The sequence below is a fragment of the Microtus oregoni genome, unplaced genomic scaffold (genome assembly GCF_018167655.1).
Source record: "Microtus oregoni isolate MIOR12 unplaced genomic scaffold, Mior012 000009F_ref0000495, whole genome shotgun sequence".
Taxonomy (NCBI): domain Eukaryota; kingdom Metazoa; phylum Chordata; class Mammalia; order Rodentia; family Cricetidae; genus Microtus; species Microtus oregoni.
In genome coordinates this window covers 40895752-40916736 of record NW_024543068.1, presented here as the reverse complement: position 1 = coordinate 40916736, position 20985 = coordinate 40895752, and the positions used below count along the sequence as shown (strand labels likewise).

Here is a 20985-nt window from a genome sequence, read left to right as displayed (position 1 = left end):
ACCTACTTAGCCTCTTATTTCCTCTTCAGAAATGGGCAGGCCTTCAAGAGACAACAACCAAACAGAACAAAACAAGATACAATAGGACAAGGCCAAGTCCTTATCTTGAGGCTGGACAAGGCAGCCCAATAGGAGGAAAAGAATCCCAAGAGCAAGCAAAAGAGTCAGAGACACAGCTCCCATTGTTAGGAGCCCCACAAAAACACCAAGCCAACAGCCATATATATAGAGGACTTGATGCAGACCCTCCTGGATCCTGTCCTTGCCATTTCAGTCTCTGTGAACCTGTGTAAGCCCTGCTTACTTGATTTGGTGGGCCATGTTCCCCTAATGTGCTCCATCCTCTCTGACTCCTACAGTTTTTCCTCCTCTTCTGTGTGGTTTCCACATCTCTGAGGAGTGGGACCCAATGGAGACCTCCAATTTAATATTTGCCTGCATGATGTCTGGCTGTAGGTCTCTGCACCTGCTCCCATTTGCTGTGAAGGAAGCCTCTCTCATGATGAGTGGGCAAGACACTGATCTATGAGTGTAGCAGAATACCATTAGGAAGAATTTTATTGATTGTTTTTCCAGCTGTGTTTGCTTCTGTCCTAGGTCTCCTCTCAGGGCTATCCGATCTCTGGTTCCTGGTCATCCAGGCACTGTAGGGTGTGGGCTCCCTCTCGTGGCTTGGGCCTGAAGTTAAACTAAGTATTGGTTGGCCACACCCACAATTTCTGAGTCACCAGCATATCTTGCCCGAAGCACAATTTCTGCTTAATATGAATAAAACCACAATAAACATAGTTGAGCAAGTATCCTTGTGGTATATGCCCAAGAGTAGTATAACTGGGTCTTGAGGTAGATGCATTCCAAATTTTCTGAAAAACTGCCATATTGATTTGCATAGTGACTGTACAAGTTTGTACTCCCACCAAAAATGGAAGAGTGTTCCTCTTGCTTCATATCCTCACCATCATGAGCTGTCACTTGTGTTTTTGATCTTGGCCATTCTGACAGGTGTAAAATAGAATCTCAAAGTAGTTTTTATTTGCATTTCCATGATGGCCAAGGGTGTTGAACATTTAAGTGTTTCTCAGCCATTTGAGATTACTCTATTGGGAATTCTGTTTAGATCTGTACCCCATTTTTAATTGGATTATTTGTTTTTTAATATGAATTTTTAAAATTCCTTATATATCTTGGGTGTTAGACTTCTATCAGGTGTGGAGTTGTTCCTTGTTGCCTCTTCATCTGATTGATGGTGTCCTTTGTGTCCTTTGCCTTGGAGGAACTTTCCAGTTTCCATAAATTCCTAAAGTTCCATCTATTAATTGTTGACCTTAGTGCCTGTGCTATTACACTTCTGTTCAGGAGCCTAATATGCCCTCTGTTTGGTTTAATAAAAAGCTGAATGGCCAAAAGCTAGGCAGGAGAGTTGGGACTTCTGGGCAGACAGAGGAACTAGGAGAGGAATCTAGGCAGAGTGAGAAGATTCTGCCAGCAAACTTGGAGCAAGTTGGATATGCCATACTGAGGTAAGGCAAGGGCCAGGTGGAAGAACATAGATTAAGAGAAACTGATTAATTTGAGGAATAAAAGCTACTTGGGGATAAGCCTAAGCTAAAGACCAAACTTTTATAATTAATGAGAAGTCTCCATGTTATTTTTTGGGAGGTTTGAGATCCAAAGATGGTCAGACAAGAAAGCTTTCTATAAATGCCTTCAAGACTCTTTCCTACTTTCTCTTCTATCGGGTTCTGTTGTAATAGGATTGGCGGGCTGAGCTGCGTCCTGCCACCCGGCTAGCTTTACCCGAAGTAATTACATGGAAACTGTATTCTTTTAAACACTGCTTGGCCCATTAGCTTTAGCCCTTACTGGCTAATTCTGATATCCCAATCAACCCATCTCTAATAAACTGTGTAGCACCGGTCTTACCGGGAAAGATTCAGCATGTCTGACCTGGCGGCTTGCTCCATCGTGTCTGCTTCAGAGAGCAGAGCTATCACGTCTGCCCAGGAGAGGGGAGCATGGCGTCTCTGAGCTCACTTCCTCTTCCTCCCAGCATTCTGTTCTGTTTACTCCACCCACCTATGTTCTAACCTATCAGGGCAAGCAATTTCTTTCTTTAATTAACCAATGACCTTCCTCCATCAGGGTTCGGTTGAGGTCTTTGATTTACCCGGACTTCAGTTTTGTGGGGAGGTGATACATATGGATCTTTTTCCATTCTTTTACATGCAGACATCCACTTTGACCAGCACTATTTGTTGAAGATGCTTTCTTTTTTCCAGTGTGTCTTTCTGGCTTCTTTATCAAAAAAAAAATCAGTTGTCTGTAGGTGTATGAGTTTATATCTTGGTCTTCAGTTCAATTCCATTGATCAATGTGTCTGTTTTTATGCCAATACCATGTTTTTTTTTTTTTTTATCACTATAGCTCTGTGGTACAGCTTGAAATCAGGGAGACCTCCAGCAGTTATTATTATTTTTGTTCAGGATTATCTTAGTTATCCTGTTTTTTTTTTGTTTTTGTTTTTTTTTTCCATATGGAGTTGAGAATTGACCTTTTAAGGTCTGTAAAGAATTGTGTTGGGATTTTGATGGGGATCGCATTGAATCTATAGATTATTTTTGGTAGGATGACCACTTCTACTATGTTATTCCTACTGATCAATGAACATGGGAAATCTTCAGTTTCTTTCTTCAAAGACTTGACATTTTTATCATACAAGCCTTTCACTTGCTTGGTTAGAGTTACCTCAAGACACTTTATATTATTTGATGCTATTGTGAAGGTTGTTGTTTCTTACTCAGTCTGTCTGTCATTTGTATATAAGAGGCTATTTATTTTTATTTATTTATTTACTTATTTTTAGTTAATCTTGAATCCAGCCACTTTGCTGCAAGTGTTTATCAGCTGTAGCATTTCCATCGTAGAATTTTTGAGGTCACTTATATCATTACATCATCTACAAATAGCAATAACTTGACTCCTTTCTTTTCAGTTTGTATCCCCTTGATCTCTTTCAGTTGTTTCATTGCTCCAGATAAAACTTCAAGTACTATGTTGAGTAGATATGGCGAGAATGGACAACCTTGTCTTGTTTCTTATTTTGGTGGAATTGCTTTTAGTTTCTCTCTATTTAATGATGTTGGCTATAGGCTTGCTGTAAACTGCTTTTATTATATTTAGGTATTTCCCTTATATTCCTAATCTCTCCAGGACTTCTATTGTGAAGGGGAGTTAGATTTTGTCAAATAAGATGATCATTTGTTTTTTCTTTTAAAGGTGGATTGTGCTGGCACATTGTCAGATTTTCGTATGTTGAGGCATCCCTGCATCTCTGGGATGAAGCCTGCTTTTTTTTTCCTTTGTCCTATCTATTTGGCATTCTGTATGCTTCTTGTATCTTTATTGTCATGTCCTTCTTTAGGTTAGGAAATTTTCTTCTATGATTTTGTTGAAAATGTTTTCTGGGTCTTTGAGCTGGGATTCTTCTCCTTCCTCTGTTTGTTTTATTCTTAGGTTTGGTTTCTTTACAGTGTTCCAGATTTCCTGGTTGTTTGATGTCAGGAAGGTTTTAGATTTAACATTTTCTTTGACCACTCTCTCCATTTCTTCTATTATGTCTCCAGTTCCGGAGCTTCTGTCTTCTGTTCTTGTGTTTGGTTGGTGAAACTTGCCTCTATTTGTGGGAATTTCTATTTTCCTTTTCAGGTCTTGAACAGTTTTATTTGTTTCCTTCAACTATTTGTTTTTTCTTGGCTTTTTGCTTTTTTTTTCTTTTAAAGGGATTTTAAAGGGATTCATTTTTTCTAAGTGTGTGTTTTTCTGACTTTCTTTGAAGAATTTATTCATTTCCTGCTTTCTTTAAGAGACTTTTTCATATCCTCTTTAAGGGCTTCTGTCATGTTCATATAGTTAGTTTTAAGGTCTTTTTCTTGTCCTCCATCTCTATCAGAATGCCTGCTGTAGTAGGGTAGCGTGGGCTCTGGATAAGGCATATTTCCCTGCCTGTTCTTATGCTGATATCTATGGGATGATTAAAGTTCTACTTGCTGATTTCTGGGTTTGTCTTAGTTGGGTGGGAGTTTTGTTCCATGGTCTCTGTAGGAGAACAGAGTGGAGAAGGTCCGGACAGCCTCTGTGGTCATCTGGCAGGACATCTGTAGCCTGTGGTTAAGCAGGGGTGTCTGCCTGAGTTGGATGTTGGGACACAACCATTAGGTGGACAGGGAGGCCATGGGATGTGGTCTGTGGGATCCACAGGAGGTGTGGACAGGGGCAAGGAATGATTTAGCTAGTGTTCTGTTGTAGAGCTAGGGGCAGCCCTGAGAGTTAGGTCTGGGATAACAGAGAAAGTGGAGCAGGTCACCAGGCAGCCTACCTGTTCTTCTGGCCAGTTTTGTTTTCTTTTTCTGAGAATGTTTGTTAGCTTCATTTGTTAGTTTGTTAGTGGTGACTTTTCTGTTATAACACATCTACAGTACGATGGGTAGTCAGTTGGTAGAAAGCATATTGTACAAGGACGTCAGTGTGTTGACACTGTTTTGACAGCCAGTGGGTAGCTGCTGAAACTTGTATTTATGCCTGAATATAACCTTGTTTTTAAAAAGAACAAATGCCAATTGTTTTTCATTTCAATTTTTGAAGTCACATAGTACTCAAATTTCATATTATATTGAGCCAAAGCATAATCTTAGGCATAATTGAACTGAAGGCTTTTCAGTTGAAGTGGCAATAGATATTAAATGGTAGTTGCCGTGGTTACACATAACGTGCCAGCACACTTGGATTTTGTGTGCCGCCAGGCATCTGGACTCAGGTCCTTCTCCGGGAAGCACTCCACCTGCTGGCCCAGCACCCCAGCCTCTCATGTGACATTCTCCCTGTGACAGGGTTAAGCTTTTCTCTAAGCTTCTAAAATGCCTTTTCTTGGTAGAAATGTCTGCTTTTATGTTGTCTGACACTAGTTCATTACCAGAATACCTGGGGATTTATCGAGTTTAGTTTTATTGAGGATTGTCTTGTAATGTACTGAGCTAATAAAGTAGGAAAATTTTAAGACCTGCAGACAGAGGTTATTAAAATGGAAATGTCGGATAATTTTATTGAGGATGTACGGTGCGTGTTAATGACTAAATAGGAAACGCTCGAGGAAGATGCACACAGCCTTTTTTGTTGCTGTGGACAGTGGTTCTGCTCCAGATCCCAGTTCCTTCTGCTTTATCTAGGGCGGATGTATGTGGGCTTATGGGAATTTGAAAAATCAGTGTGAGATAATAACTTTCAATAACATTTAGGATAAAGCTAGTTTTTTTTCCTAGGTAATTTAAATGCGTGAAGGATGAGGGTCAATTCTAGTAATATCTACCAGGAATAGATTTTAGAGTGTCAGTAAAGCTGTTAATATGTCTGTCTCAGTCTGACTCCAGGGTGGAGAAACAAGAGCTTCTGACAATTAGTTTTGGGCACTATCCTATGGACCCCTGGCTTCATCTGATTCTGAAGGTCCTCTGGTTATCTTTAGGGAAGACTCGGGTACATTCCAGAACTCTTTTGTTTTTGTTTTACCTGCTTGTCAGGATCCTGCTCTTCTTTTCAATTATACTTAGAATATTATGGTACGGTGACACTCAGCATACTCAGGGGAAAGCATCTTAAAAGATGTTTGTTCATGCTTTAGACACCCCATCCCTGAAATAGCTCAGAGATGAGGTTGGTGGTCTCTGAAAAATTTCATCATTGTAGTGTATCAAGTCCTGATGGAGGAGGGTCATCTTTCTATCTGTTGTTTCATTGGTTAAGTAATAAAGAAACTGCTTGGCCCTCTGATAGGGTAGAATTTAGATAGGCGGAGTAAACAGAACAGAATGCTGGGAGAAAGAAGCAGATTCAAGGGAGTCGCCATGATTCTCCCACTCAAGACAGATGCAGGTTAAGATCTTCCCTGGTAAGCCACCTCATGGGCTACACAGAATATTAGAAATGGGTTAGATCAATATGTAAGAGCTAGCCAATAAGAGGCTGGAACTAATGGGCCAGGCAGTGTTTAAAAGAATATGGTTTCCGTGTAATTATTTCAGGGCATAAGCTAGACACGCGGGCGGCTGGGTGCCAGGGACGCAGCCCCGCCGATCCTATTTCTACAAAGTCCAAAGTCTGTCCCTGTCCATGTTTCTACTTGGTGTGTGTGTGTGTTATAGTTTATTGGATACACTTGACCTAACTACTTGTGTAGTGTATAAAATATGCTTTCCTTTGGCATCCTGGAGCTAGGAATCCTGGGGCTCTGCTGTGCACTGTCTTAGCCGAGTCCTGCAGAAGGTATGGTCAGCTGGAGAGTACTGTCAGGTTGTAATAGCCACTGTCTGTTCCACTGTTTCTTTCACAGGCTGGCACCGAACAGCCAATAGATATCCCTGTATTATGTGAAATAGCCCACATCCCTTGTGTTTGTGATCAGCACCAGCCCCCAGAGAAAACTCATGGCCTGTCCCTTGGTCACTTGGCTCAGTGTGTCTGAGGCAGATTCGGGATGCATAGATTCCTATAAGTACTGCATGTTTGTCATGTGGTCTGTCCTTTAAGGTCATGTGTACTTTACATTTCTCTTTTACAATCTAGTCTCAGCTTAATCAAAACAAAAGACCTTTTCTTCTCATAACCTTTGATCTTTTAAAATGTTTCTTGAAATCTTAAAATTCTAAGTTGTTGCTATCACCTTTTCTGGTGAGAAAAATGAGAAGAACTTGATGTTGTTAGGTAGCAGAAGGAGAAGCATGCGATTTTGTTAATAATGTGTTGTCTGTGTGACTTACGATGCTTCTGCTTTTGAAAATATGCCCATTATGGACGTTGGGAGAAGGTTAAGGGGAGGGGAGAGGCAGGGAGAAGAGCAGAGAAAAATGTAGATCTCAATAAAAATCCATAAAACTAAAAATAAGGAGCTAGAGCTAATGGACCAAGCAGTGTTTTAAATAAAAAATTGAAAAAAAAAAGAAAATATGCCCATTATGGCTAATCCATAGTTACCTTCATAGGTCACTGACTGTATTAAAAATTTATGCTTTCATTTGATCTGGCTAAGTAGAGTGTAAATTGACAATTGAAGAAGTGTGCAAGCTAGGAGTTCGTCACGGAAGGGCCGAGGAGGAACAGTGATGGGGAAGCATAGGCAGTGGTGAGGACAGATGTCAAAGGTGCCAGAGTGTAAGTCATTTAGCATGACTCAAGTGATAGTCTTTGTGGGTGACTTGACAGAGGGAGGTCCAGGGCAGGTCTTGTCATACATGTCTTTCTGTGTTGAAGAGGTGAAGTGTGTGTCAAAGGCTGTGAGAAGCCATCATAGATTTTTCCGTGGTTAGTGACAGTTTCATGTTCTAGGAGGATCACATTGGCAGCTGTGTGAGTGAAAGGTAAGGAAGGGGCCAGGTGATAGGCTGGTTCCGTGCTCTAGGTGAGCTGTGATGGGGCCAGGTGATAGGCTGGTTCCGTGCTCCAGGTGAGCTGTGATGGGCCAGGTGATAGGCTGGTTCCGTGCTCTAGGTGAGCTGTGATGGGCCAGGTGATAGGCTGGTTCCGTGCTCTAGGTGAGCTGTGATGGGCCAGGTGATAGGCTGGTTCCGTGCTCTAGGTGAGCTGTGATGGGCCAGGTGATAGGCTGGTTCCATGCTCTAGGTGAGCTGTGATGGGCCAGGTGATAGGCTGGTTCCGTGCTCTAGGTGAGCTGTGATGGGGCCAGGTGATAGGCTGGTTCCGTGCTCTAGGTGAGCTGTGATGGGCCAGGTGATAGGCTGGTTCCGTGCTCTAGGTGAGCTGTGATGGGGCCAGGTGATAGGCTGGTTCCGTGCTCTAGGTGAGTTGTGATGGGGCCAGGTGATAGGCTGGTTCCGTGCTCTAGGTGAGCTGTGATGGGCCAGGTGATAGGCTGGTTCCGTGCTCCAGGTGAGCTGTGATGGGCCAGGTGATAGGCTGGTTCCGTGCTCCAGGTGAGCTGTGATGGGCCAGGTGATAGGCTGGTTCCATGCTCCAGGTGAGCTGTGATGGGCCAGGTGATAGGCTGGTTCCGTGCTCCAGGTGAGCTGTGATGGGCCAGGTGATAGGCTGGTTCCGTGCTCTAGGTGAGCTGTGATGGGCCAGGTGATAGGCTGGTTCCGTGCTCTAGGTGAGCTGTGATGGGCCAGGTGATAGGCTGGTTCCGTGCTCTAGGTGAGCTGTGATGGGCCAGGTGATAGGCTGGTTCCGTGCTCTAGGTGAGCTGTGATGGGCCAGGTGATAGGCTGGTTCCGTGCTCTAGGTGAGCTGTGATGGGCCAGGTGATAGGCTGGTTCCGTGCTCTAGGTGAGCTGTGATGGGCCAGGTGATAGGCTGGTTCCGTGCTCTAGGTGAGCTGTGATGGGCCAGGTGATAGGCTGGTTCCGTGCTCCAGGTGAGCTGTGATGGGCCAGGTGATAGGCTGGTTCCGTGCTCCAGGTGAGCTGTGATGGGCCAGGTGATAGGCTGGTTCCGTGCTCCAGGTGAGCTGTGATGGGCCAGGTGATAGGCTGGTTCCGTGCTCCAGGTGAGCTGTGATGGGCCAGGTGATAGACTGGTTCCGTGCTCTAGGTGAGCTGTGATGGGCCAGGTGATAGGCTGGTTCCGTGCTCTAGGTGAGCTGTGATGGGCCAGGTGATAGGCTGGTTCCGTGCTCCAGGTGAGCTGTGATGGGCCTGCTGACATGGGTGGCAGTGGAGAGGGTAGACTTAACTGGGTGGTCTTAAAGAGACTGAATGAAAGCTGGGTGTGATTGATGCCTGTAATCTCAGCCCTCAGGGACTTGGGCTGGAGGGTCATGAGTTCTAGGGTAGCCTTTGCTCTATAGAAAGAGCCTGAGAGAGGGAGAGAAGGAGAGGTGGTGGGATGGAGAATATAAAACTGAGGAGGGGAGGTTAGGGTGAGAATAAGTGGTTGGTACTTTACTATAGATGAGTAAGATAAAGTTACTTAGGACTCGAGATAGTTGTGTCATTGATCAATAGAACTGATAGAGAAGTAATAAATTTAAGTAAGATGCGGTGAATTAAGGCTTAGATATATTGATTTTGACATCTCGAGGATTAGGAGAATTAGGACATCTCTCTAATCTAGGTTGACTAGATTTCAGGAAAGGGGACTGGGTGAAAAATAAGACTTTGGGACTTACTAGTGTGTGTGTGTGTGTGTATTTTAAAATTCTTCCTCTGGAGATCTAAAGAATATTTACCCTCTTCCCAAGGTCCAAACAACAAATTGAGGCAGTCTTCTTGGGACAGAAGACAATTAAGACCTTGCCTGGAATCGGCTTTGGCTTAAACAGATGGTGTGGCTGTTCAGTCCTCAATCTAGTTCACTAAACCTGATCCAGTCAGCGACATGGCTGTCAGGTTCTTATTGTTTCACATGCTCACTGTAGTAGCACGTTAGCATCCTTCTCAGACATTCCCTCGCTTTCAGAACCCAGCTGTTCAGTGATGAGAAGCCCACCTTTCCGCCCTTTTATCTTCTGGCATGGCCCCCACTAAGCTGGGTCATTTCTAGCTTTGGATATGAAGTGAAGGCTGTGACTCTTCCTTTCACTTCGACCACTCAGAAGCCACCAGCAGTCAAATTTCACTGGTCAAATTTCAGTATGTTGTACCTCAGTGTATAAGAAAGTTGAAGAGGAGCGAGATGGGAAAACAGCTGGTCAGTAGAGCAGAAAAAGCACACACATTTATCAATTAAACTTGCCAAGATGGGTTCGGATCACAGCACCCTAAAATAATTGCAACGGTAACAACAAAGAGCATTTGTCACACTCCGCCATAATAAATATAATGGTGACAAAGTTTGAAATATTACTAGGACTACCAAGATGGGACACAGACATGCGCGCTCACGTGCTGCTGGAAAACAACACCAAGATTGTCATATAAGGCAAGCAATTGGGGTTACCACAAGCCTCCACAAGAACACACTAAATGTGGAGCACAATAAAACGAGGTGTGTGTGTGTGCATGTGTGTGTGTGCGTGCATGTGTGTGTGTGATTTCATGAAAATCAACTGATCAGAAAGATGATGGACTCGGCAGATATACAGGTGGATCACACCTGTAATCGCTGCATTGAAGAAGCTGAGGCATGAACTAGAGATTCAGTCAGCTTCATTTAAAGCCAACCTGGGCTACAGAGTATGCTGTAGGCAGATTTCTTTTGTCCTGCCTGCCAGCTCACAAATAATTGCACGGAGACTTCTTATTAAAAAAGAAAGCTTGATCAATAGCCTACACATTTTATAACTAGCTCTATAACTTAAATTAACCCATTTCTTTTCATCTACTGATTTTCTGGTTCTGTCCCCGTGAAAAGATCTAGTCTAGTTCTGCTTTCTTTGGTAATCTTGAGATATTTGTACACCATGATCTTGACTTTAGGGTTTTTTCTCCACTGTGTACCTTCAGGTCTTCAGAGGATGTCACCAACTGAAAGCAGACAATCACAAGTTGTGCTGCCAGAGTGTTTAAAAAAGTGGAAAGGGTGTATGCTGTATTCAATTGCCAGAAAATATATGGATTTGAAAATTCCTCACACTATTAGCAGGAACATTCAGGGAGGATGATCTTGAAATAAACCACTTGGTCCTGCAGCTCTGTTTGATTTTCTAATAATCCAGATTCCTATAGCACTAGAGAGAAAGTCAGTAAATATATTAGCTTTAACATTTGTCTGTTAATAATTGTGAAACCAACTACATATGTCTCTCATTAAAGATGCTTTAAGAAAATGTAACAGGAAAGGCTGAAATGTTAGCGTTTGTTGTTTTTGAGACAGGATCTCAGACCAGGCCAGCCTCAGACTTGCTATTAAGTGAGAATGACCCTGATCCCCTGGATAGGATCACAGGCAAGTGCCAGCATGCCCCATGCAGTGCTGGGCAGTGGGCACAGGGCCTCTTGCATGGTAGGTAGGCTCTTTACTGCTGAACTATATTCCTTAGCCCTACCTTGGTAATTTTAACTTAAAATGTTTAATTAAATTAAAACTATATTATATATTAACTGAGCTGACATTTAGTTGCAAATGAAAGAAAATCCAATGCCATACCAATAAAAACACGAAACTAATTTCTCTTCCGCACGAGAGGTTGGTAGCCACCCAGTATTGATGCGACATTTCTGTTGCAGGAAATTTCCAGGAGCCCAAATCTGTTCTGCTTCACCATTTTATTATATTTGGGAGGGTTTAATATGAAAGATGTAAACTAATGTGGTCAAGCTCTTCAGCCGTGTTCTAGTGTTTAAGATAAGCTGACTTCAAGATAATTGGATTTATTCCATTTATTAGTTTTATTAAGTTTACATGACTTGTGTATGTATTTAGATAAATTTTGTTTGTTAGGATTCGCAAGGCAACCATGGACACAGTTGAGAGGCTTTGGAGAATTTAATCTGTAATGAATTGATTGAATATGAAGAAAATATCCAAGTATTTTTTTATTTTAATATGTCTTTATTAACTGTACAAACAATAAGGTTTGCATGGCAAGCTGAAGGCTTATGAAAGAGCTTAAATCATACAACTTTAGGTATTAAATATAAGGAACTAGTATAAGGTTAGTTTTGATTGTTATCTTGACACAGACTAGATCACGTGGTGAGAGAGAGTCTTAATGAATGATTGTCTGGATCAGGTTGGCCTTTTGGCGGGTCCGTGGGTCATGTTTTTTAGATGAGGAGGAAGACCTACCCATTGTGGGCAGTACTATGTCCGTGTTTGTGTCCTGGATTGTATAAAGTGTAGAGAGGGGAGAAGCCCAAATAAGTATGAAAGCAGTTATTTGTTCCTCTCTGCTCTTGGGTGTGACATGGCTAGCCGCTTCAACTTCCCGCTTTGACTTCCCCGCTGGGACATATTGTGACCTGCGATTGTGGGCTGAAATCAATCTTTTCCCCTAAGTTGCTTTTTGTCAGTGTTTTTTTTTTTTTTTTTTTTGCACAGCAGCAGAAATGAAAGTAGGACGTATAGGTAACAATTTTGGCCTAAAAAGTCTTCCTAAGTTAACAGTAAAGAAGCAAGCACGAGGAGACGGCATGCACACCTGCAATTAGGCCTTCTGAAATTAAAAAGTATTTCTAGTATATATACACTTTCCTGTTATGGAGGAGCGGATAATGTCGTTAATCTGCATACAAGTTATCATTGTGCTTTGGTAAGTTAGGTGTTTGCTTTTAGCAGATTGAAATTAAGAACTCACTCCTTCATGATTGTATGGTCAGAAATACCAGTCACATACAGAGGGGGTGAGCAGACATGAGTGATGGGCATCCTCATAGGTCCCATTGGCTGTATTTATATGTAAAGATGCAAATTAACTCGGCATCCTTTGGGAATGGTTTTTGTTGACAAACATTTTCCGATTTAGTGTGCGTTGGCTGCTTCTTGGAGACCCGAGGATTATCAAAACACCTGCGTTTTAAAACTTCTGCAATGTGGACATTGTTTCAGATATTTGGATGTTTGTTTAAAAGTCAAGCTGTCTCTTAACACTTCCCCTGGGTTTTTCAAGTCTGAGTACTATTTTGAGGAAGAGACTATCTTACAAGTTTCTCTTCTTAACTGTTGAAATGGGAGGATGTGTTTGCAAACCGTGTGTGTGACTGAGGGTTAAATTCAAATCCTGTGAGGAATTCAATAGCAAGGAAGCGAGCAGTCTGACTGGAGAGTGGGCAGAGGTTTGAATCGACACTTCTCAAACAAGATATACAAACAAATGGCCCTATAATGTGTGAAAGAGCATACAACACTTCTAATACATAGGGAGAGAGGCGAATGAAGCATACTGTGTGGTATACTCCACACCTGGAGGTCGGTGATTGTCACAGTGACAGGTGTCGGTGCACTCTGATAATACAATAGACTAACGGGGATGGGGAGGGAGCAGAAGTTCCGAGTCAGCCTGGGCTTCATGAGATTCTGAAAAAACACAAACCAAAAAGATGCGTCATAGTGTGGACGTGGAGAAAGTGAGCCCATGTGTACTGTTGGTAGAAGTAGAAACTGTACAGTGATAATGGGAAACAGTGCGGGGGCTACTGAAACATTAAAGAATAGAGTTATATATTCCAGAATCATATCAAGGAAATGATACCAGTATGTTGGTAAGTTCTGCCCTTCTATGTCTGTTATAGCATTATTCAAGAAAATCAAGATGTAGAAAAAAATGTCAGTGAGCAGATGAATTGATACAGAAAATGCAGTTTATATTCACAGTGGAATACTACTCAGCCACGGTAGGATAGTCTTCCATTTGAGCTGCCTGAAGGAATCTGGAAAATATGCTGAGAGAAATAAGTCAGGCAGAAAAAGATAAATACTGTATTATTCTGTTATCCCACTCATCTGAAATTTCCAATAATGAAGCTCAGACTCAGAGAGCACAATGGTGGTTCCCAGGAGCTGGGGAGCGGGCAGCAGCATGGGAGATGACAGTGGGCAGTGGTGCAGTGGTGCAGTGTGGTGACTGCAGTGACTGGGGAGCGGGCAGCAGCATGGGAGAGGGCAGCGGGCAGTGGTGCAGTGTGGTGACTGCAGTGGACTGGGGAGTGGGCAGCAGTGTAGGGAGATGGTGGTGGTCAGTCGTGCAGTGTGGTGACTGCAGTGGACTGGGGAGCAGGCAGCAGCATGGGAGAGGGCAGTGGGCAGTGTTGCAGTGTGGTGACTGCAGTTAGTGACGAGCTAGAGCTTGGGAGGACCTGATTCCACATATTCTCACCTCAGAGGAAGCAGGCGAGGCACTGGATGTCAGACTGATTGAATGACATCACACCATGTGAGTATCTCCATGTACCACTTTGTATACCACAATCAGATACTCTTATGCTTATTTGAAAACCAGATAATAACAATGTAAAGTTGCCTTTTCTTTAGACAAATGATACTTTTTCGATAAATGGTGTTTTTTTCCCCTCTTCAGCAATAATGTTCCCAATATTATTACAAACTTTTTAAGATTATCAAGTTTTTAGAGTCCTTTGAAAAATTGGGATGTTTTCCTTTATTCCTAAGATAGACCTGGTACTAGATAGACCAGGTCTATGCTGTTCTTTGTTGGGCTGCTTTTGGCTATAGGCTCTGCTGTAGTGACTTTGTGGGTAGTGTTAGTGTTTATTTCCAGCTAGACTTTGTATTTCATGAGGACATACTGTGTTTGTTTGTTTTTGCCCTTCTGCCTTTGCCTCTGCCTCTGTTCTCCTTGACTTATGTAGGCATTGGCTAAATATGCCAGGGCCTGAAGGGAAGCCATTTCCTTACACGGTGAAGTCATTGAGCCTCTAAAGTACAATTTTAGATACAAAAATAATGTACATGTCTTTTTTAGGGATACAGCTATTGTGTGATTTTTTTTTTGACAATTTCCTGACTGTTAACTGCCCAGAGGATCTCTGTAAAGCAGTTACCCGCTCTGCTGCATCGTGTTTTGGACCTGAAGTCGCAGTCCTCCGCCCTTCTTACCGTCATCCCTCTGGGCAGATTGCACTTGGTTCTGGAGTCACCTATGTTGGTGACTCTGCGCTTATTTCTTCAGTGCTTTGACTTCTTATCTGCATGCACTGCCACATGGACCATGCAGACTCTCAAACCGCTAGTTCCGCAGATGGTAGTAGAGTAAGGCTTCTAGTATCTGGCTAAACTTTTGTGCCAAGGATTCTCTTAGTGTCCATCTTTTTAGTTTTCATTATAACATCTTTATTTGCATTCTGCAGCTATACCTCATGTGCTGCTTTTAATATGCAATGATATATTAGAATTCTCAGCAGTTTTAAAATAAGTTTTCATTTTTATACTTTTTGTCTGTCTTAGTTAGGGTTGATTGCTGTGAATAGACACCATGACCACAGCAACTGTTATAAAGAAAAGCATTCATTTGGGACTTGCTTATAGTTCAGAGGTTTAGTCCATTATTTTCATGGTGGAAATGCAGGCAGACATGGCGCTGGAGAGGTAGCTGAGAGTTTTACATCTAAGGCATCAAGATGCTGGATCTCAGCTAGAATCAGGCCTTGGGGAGGGCGTGTGAATGGTAGGGTTAGGTGGACTCTTTAGGCTGGGCCCTGGCCTCATACATCTAGAAGGACCAGAACAGTCCGAGAGGCTGGATGTGGGAAAGAGGTGAAGTCCTAATGCTGTTTGGTGAGGGGCTAGGGCTTGCATTAGTTATTTTCCTCACTCCTGTGACAGAATACCAACAAAAGGAATTACCATGGGGAGACGCTTGTACTTATCTATCTATCTATCTATCTATCTATCTATCTATCTATCTATCTATCATCTATCTTATCTTTCTTTCTATCCATCATCTATCTATCTGTCTGTCTGTCTCTGTCTGTCTATCTATCTATCTATCTATCTATCTATCTATCTATCATCTATCTATCTATCTTATCTTTCTTTCTATCCATCATCTATCTATCTATCTATCTATCTATCTATCCATCCATCTATCTATCATCTATCTATCTTATCTTTCTTTCTATCCATCATCTATCTATCTATCTATCTATCTATCTATCATCTGTATGTCTGTCTATCATATTTAGCTATTTAGCTATGTCTGTCTATCTATCTATCTATCTATCTATCTATCATCTATATGTCTATCAATCATATATGGCTATTTAGCTATGTCTGTCTATCTATCTATCTATCTATCTATCTATCTATCTATGTCTATCTATCATCTATAGCTATCTATCTAGCTATGTCTGTCTATCTATCTATCTATCTATCTATCTATCTATGTCTATCTATCATCTATAGCTATCTATCTATCTATATCTATGTATCTATCCTACAGTTTGAGGAGCTCTCCCCCATTGTGCTGAGGAAGGAGTGGCAGCAGGAGTGGGATGTGACTGATCACAGTGCATCCACAGTCAACCCAGCTTATCCACTCTCAGACCTTTGCTCAGGAGTTAGTGCTGCCCACATTCGGGGTGGGTCTTCCATCCTCCTTAAGCTTCCATGGAAACAGCCTTCCAGACACAGCCAGAGGAGTGTTTCCTAGGTGACTCTAACCAGTCAAGTGACAATGAAGATTAATCATTGCCAAGGTGAATAAAAAAAAGAACATTTTAATCCAAGGGTATGAGGATTTCTTAACCAAAGGATGCATGGCACCCTTTAGTCAGGGGACCAGTTCCAGTGACCTTGTTTTGTACAACATTGTTATGTACTTCCGAACTGCCAAAGTAGTTTTAGTGTTCTCACCACAAAGAAACGATAAATGTAAGAGGTAATGGGCATGTTAATTAGCCCAGGCTAGCCAGTCAGCCAGTTACATGTATATAAAGTGATAAATGTAAGAGGTAATGGAAATGTTAATTAGCCCAGGCTAACCAGTCTACCAACCACGTATGTACAATATGAAGAAAGTGTCCTATGTGCAATGTTATACTCTTCTAAAAGAGATTTTTCCCCCTCTTATTTCAGACAACCTAATGAGGCCTCTTTTGAATTATGGTATTGCTTGGTGAGTATTTTTTAGAATTTTGTATTTTCTGAAGAGTACTGTTAGCTTGTACAAACGAGTTCTATTTTTGGGTTCCTGTTGCAGTATGTCTATGGGATTTTTGGTTGAAGAGACTGCTCCAGTGGTGTGGAGAGGCCTGATGGTCATGTCAGCCGTTGAGAAGCTGTTGAGACAGGTAAGAAAGTTGCATTCAGTACTATTGTACTTCGGCAGGGTTGTGGTTAATGCATTTGCCAGGTGGAAGGATTGGTAAAATCTGCAGCCAACATTGAGACATCTGACCGACAGATCTACTTGATGGTGGAATGCAGAATGGTAAATGTGGCACTGAGACCAAATTTCCCCTACTTGAGCTTCCCGCTGCATACGAGCGTAACAAGCTGCTGTGTTCTGAGTCTGCTGTAGGAAGAGCAAGTCTGTTTAGATTTGTGGTTAATCTCACGGTGGGCAGTAATGAATTATAGGGCTGTGTAGAAATTCCTCAGATATAGATGAGCGTATGCAGAGTCATGATGTTTCTTGTGTTTTAAATTCCGTCACAATAGTTGTGATTATTATTATTTTTTCTGTATATGGTTCTGTAGTTTTTGGGTTTTCTTTTTTGTATGTGCTTTGCCAATTTCATTCCTAACAAAAGAGATCACATATGATTGCATAATCTCAGTATACCAGGTGGGCTATATTTCATTTATAGTTCACTTAGAATAAGCTGTACTTTTTCTAGATAGATGAGAGGTATAATTGTGTCTTAGGTAAATATTAAATGTGTCACACCAGTTTACAGCTCCTCCTTATTTGTCCAGAGTTTGCATTGGGCCTGGCATCACACTATAGGTTGTCCTCTATGGGGATTTCCAGATAAGGACTACTTCTGATTTTAATGTCAGATGGTTGTGCAACTGATGAGATAGGCCGTGGTCTCTGAGACTTCTTGTCTTTCTAACCCTGGTGCTTGTGAAGTTTTGAAAATGCTCTTTTTCACCTTCGGATCAGAGTCCTCTGCTATTCTGATTAATAGCCCTTGGCTGCCTTTCTGCCTCTTTCCACCTAGGTCCTGTTGGTTACTATAGTTATATTTCCCATGCCCCCTCCTCACCAATCCCTCTGTGCCTGTGACCTCTGTTTGTCTGAGCCCAGCCTTTCTATTCTTTATTGCTGAATACTGTCGGAAAATATAGAATAATTGCGTTAATTGCCTGCAGTGCACAAATTGGATCTCCAAAGTTAGTCACCATCTGAACAGTCTGTCAGCTGATTTCACTCTTCTCAACATTTGGCAAAAGCTCAGTTTAGGAATCTTTTCAGAATTTGGGGAAAAGAAACAAGTTGCACAGTGTGTGAAATTGGATCACTGTAATCTGTTACTACCTTTTAAGGTAGGCTGCAGCCTGTGCCGTTGTCTTCTTTATTCCTCAAAGTAGTTATTTGTTCATTTTTCTCTTTATTTCCTGTTGTTCATAATTCATGCTTCAAAAAATCCAACTTCTGACTTTTAAAATTCTCTGTATTCTATGTCTACTTACTACTTTATTGCTTCCCATTTTTTTTCATCATTTTCCCTACTTTTGATCATTATGGGCCTAATTTACTGTTGTTTTTCTAGCATCTGAAGGCAGAAACTTAGATTGCTGGCTTTAATAACTTATTTTTTCCAAAGTTGGTATTTGTTTATCTATTGAATTTTTTTGTGTGTAGTTGTGAACCTGTATGAATTTATGTGCACTGTGTATGTACAGGAGTCCACAGAGGCCAGAAGAAGGTGTCAGATGCCCTGGGACTGGAGTTACAGGTGCTTGTGAGGCACTGTGTGAGTGCAGGGAGTCAAGCCCAGGTCCTCTGCAGGGGCGGTCAGTGCTCCTAGTCAGCGAGCCCTTTCTGCAGCCCCCAGAAGATTCCTTTTTAATTGGAGTGGTTGAGGCTATGCCTATATCCTTAACTGGCTTTGCTTTGGATCTCAAATTCTCACTTTCTTTAGGTTTTCACTGTTTTTCAGTTCAGATTAATTTCTATTTTCCTTTTATTTATGGATATATGTAGTATGATCAACTTCTAAACATTGTTGCATTTTCCTAAGAGCTTTACGTATTCACTTTGAATGAATTTGTTTTTGGTAGATTTGCTTTATAATACTTTAGCAGGTTTGGGAGACGTTTTGTGGAGCCTTGTATGTCCATCTTTGTCAATGCTCTGCTTTGGCTAGTTAGAATAGTTACTGTGGCTAATGTTCTGTATTTAGATTAGATTAATTGACAGTGTTGTTCAAATCTCCTATGTCTTTATTGATTCTTTCTGCCTTGTCCATCTATAACTTTGTAACTAAAAGGAGGTCTAGATTTTGCTTTAGTTATTTGAAAGCTCTATTATTAGATATACATGTTTAGGATGGTTATACCTTCCTTGTGAACTGACCCTTTTATTGTTTTGAATTGTTCCTCCACGTCTCTGGTGAACTTCTCATTTTGAGGCCTGCCCGGTGCTGGTATAGCCACATGAGAGTCTTGTGCCTGAGTCCGATGGTTAATATTGACTGTTTAGATGGGATCTGGACTCACCGAAGAGCTTGGTCTTCTGATCACGTCTGCGAGGCACTGTATAGCTGAGCTAATTGAGGCGGGAAGACCCACACTAAATGTGGGCAGTATCACAGCATTGGCCGGGGGCCCAGACTGAATGAGAAGGGAAGAGGGAGCTGAGCATGGACACTGATATTTTTCTGCTTCCTGACTGTGTTTTAATGCTCCTAGCTGCTTGGAGCTCCTGCAGCCTTGACTCCCCACCATAGTGGACTGGACCCTAGAAGTAGACAACAAAATAAATCTTCTTCCCTTAAGTTGCTTTTGCCAGGTGTTTCATTGCTACAATTAATACGCAGTTTTCATATAATAAAAAAAGTCCCTTTTCTTTTTACTCCACCTCTCAAACCTGGATGAAATCCCTGACCTTGTGCATGTTAAACAAGCTCATTGAGCCACACCCTCAGTCCTGCAGATCATCACACATCAACTTCATTATATTTAAAGTGGGTCAGTAGACATTTACCTGTGTCTTGTTGTTTTATCCAGTTTAATAATCTTTGCAGTTTGATTGGATGCTGAATTTATACATGGTGTAATTGCAGCTTTGACTGAGCTTTACATTGACTTTTCCCATGCTTGTCACATATAATTTTTCCAAATTAATTTATATTCTTGTATACTTTTGGATAAATGAAGTGGAATTATTTTCTATAATTCTATTGTTTAAATTCTCTTCAGTTTTACCTCTTGGTATTCTTATGTCACTGCCTTAGGTTTTATAATATGTTTTTTTAGCTTTTCACAGTCTTCAAGTTAATTTTTTTAAATTTTCATATAAATTATTTTCAGGTTTGATTGGTATTTACTTAGTATTCATATTTAGCCACTTTATGGATTATAATATATTTTCTTAATTTATGACATTTTTCTCCAAGTAATGTCAGTACAACTGAGTGTGCCTGCATGGTCATCTTTGCTACAGAACATGTTTGAGGCCCGCTCCTGAGACAGGAGCACTAGCACTGTGTAACATAAAGTTAAGATCTTTGCAACAGTGTAGCTCCATTTGGCATTTACTGTACTCCTTATATTGGGATAGACTTTTACTATAATACAAGGCCAATCTTATGAAACACTGCTATACAATATATTCAGTTGTATTTTAAATTAACCAAGAAAACAATCTTTCATGTTTAGTCACATATTTTTTTCTTTCTCCAGTGCTTTTTCCCTGTTTAGATCTGTTTGTGTGTATGTGTGTGTGTGTCTTTTCTTTACCCTAGGAATTTTCTTCTGTATTTTGCTGTGGTGTTTACGTATTGGTGATATCTTTTCTCATGCCTCATTTATTGGGAATGCATGTCTTTCTCTATATTTTTACTGATGTGACACTATTTTCTGAAGGCCTTAAAAGATACTGTTATTTTCTGACCCTGTTTTTCTGTGAAGAGAAATCTCCCATAGTTTCGCTAATATTATCACTTCATTCTTAGGCAGCTTTTGTGATTTCCTTTTAACCTTTTGTAATTTATCTTTAAGTCTTTATTCTTGCCTGCCCCATAAATATTAACGCTCTAGATTTAAGTCCACAGAGCAGTAGGCAGGGACATGGACTCTGGCCTCATCTGCCCGATTTTATTCCCTTCTGCACATTTTACAGTTGTGTAACTCAGCGACACTCCTCTGAACTTTGTTTTCTTCATGTGTAACATGGGTTGGTGTTAACTGCTTTACTGTGAGGATTATGTGCTTTAATATACAATATACCCAAAAAATACAGCATTTACTGTATTTTATCAATCACCATGTAACTTTCTTTTCACGTTCTGTCATTTCTCATGTTGACTGCCTTTGGTGATTGCTTCATGCCTGCAGCAAAGTCAGGCCTTTCTGAGAGCTCTCTGTTGTTTCCCAGTTACTTGGGGACATTTTGAACCCGAGGCAACTTTCACT

General features: G+C 41.4%; 1 protein-coding gene across 3 annotated transcripts in view; it reads left to right on the top strand.

Moving 5' to 3' along the window:
- Nubpl (nucleotide binding protein like) overlaps positions 1 to 20985 on the top strand; it is a 172734-nt gene that overhangs the window by 45020 nt on the left and 106729 nt on the right. For 2 of the 3 annotated variants that reach the window (XM_041658428.1, XM_041658427.1), the window contains exons 5-6: positions 16477 to 16516; positions 16601 to 16691. In XM_041658428.1, coding sequence (XP_041514362.1) covers positions 16477 to 16516; positions 16601 to 16691 — 131 coding nt within the window. Of the gene's footprint in view, positions 1 to 13777; positions 13817 to 16476; positions 16517 to 16600; positions 16692 to 20985 lie in introns of those variants that run through there. The other variant, XM_041658429.1, reaches the window with a different exon arrangement.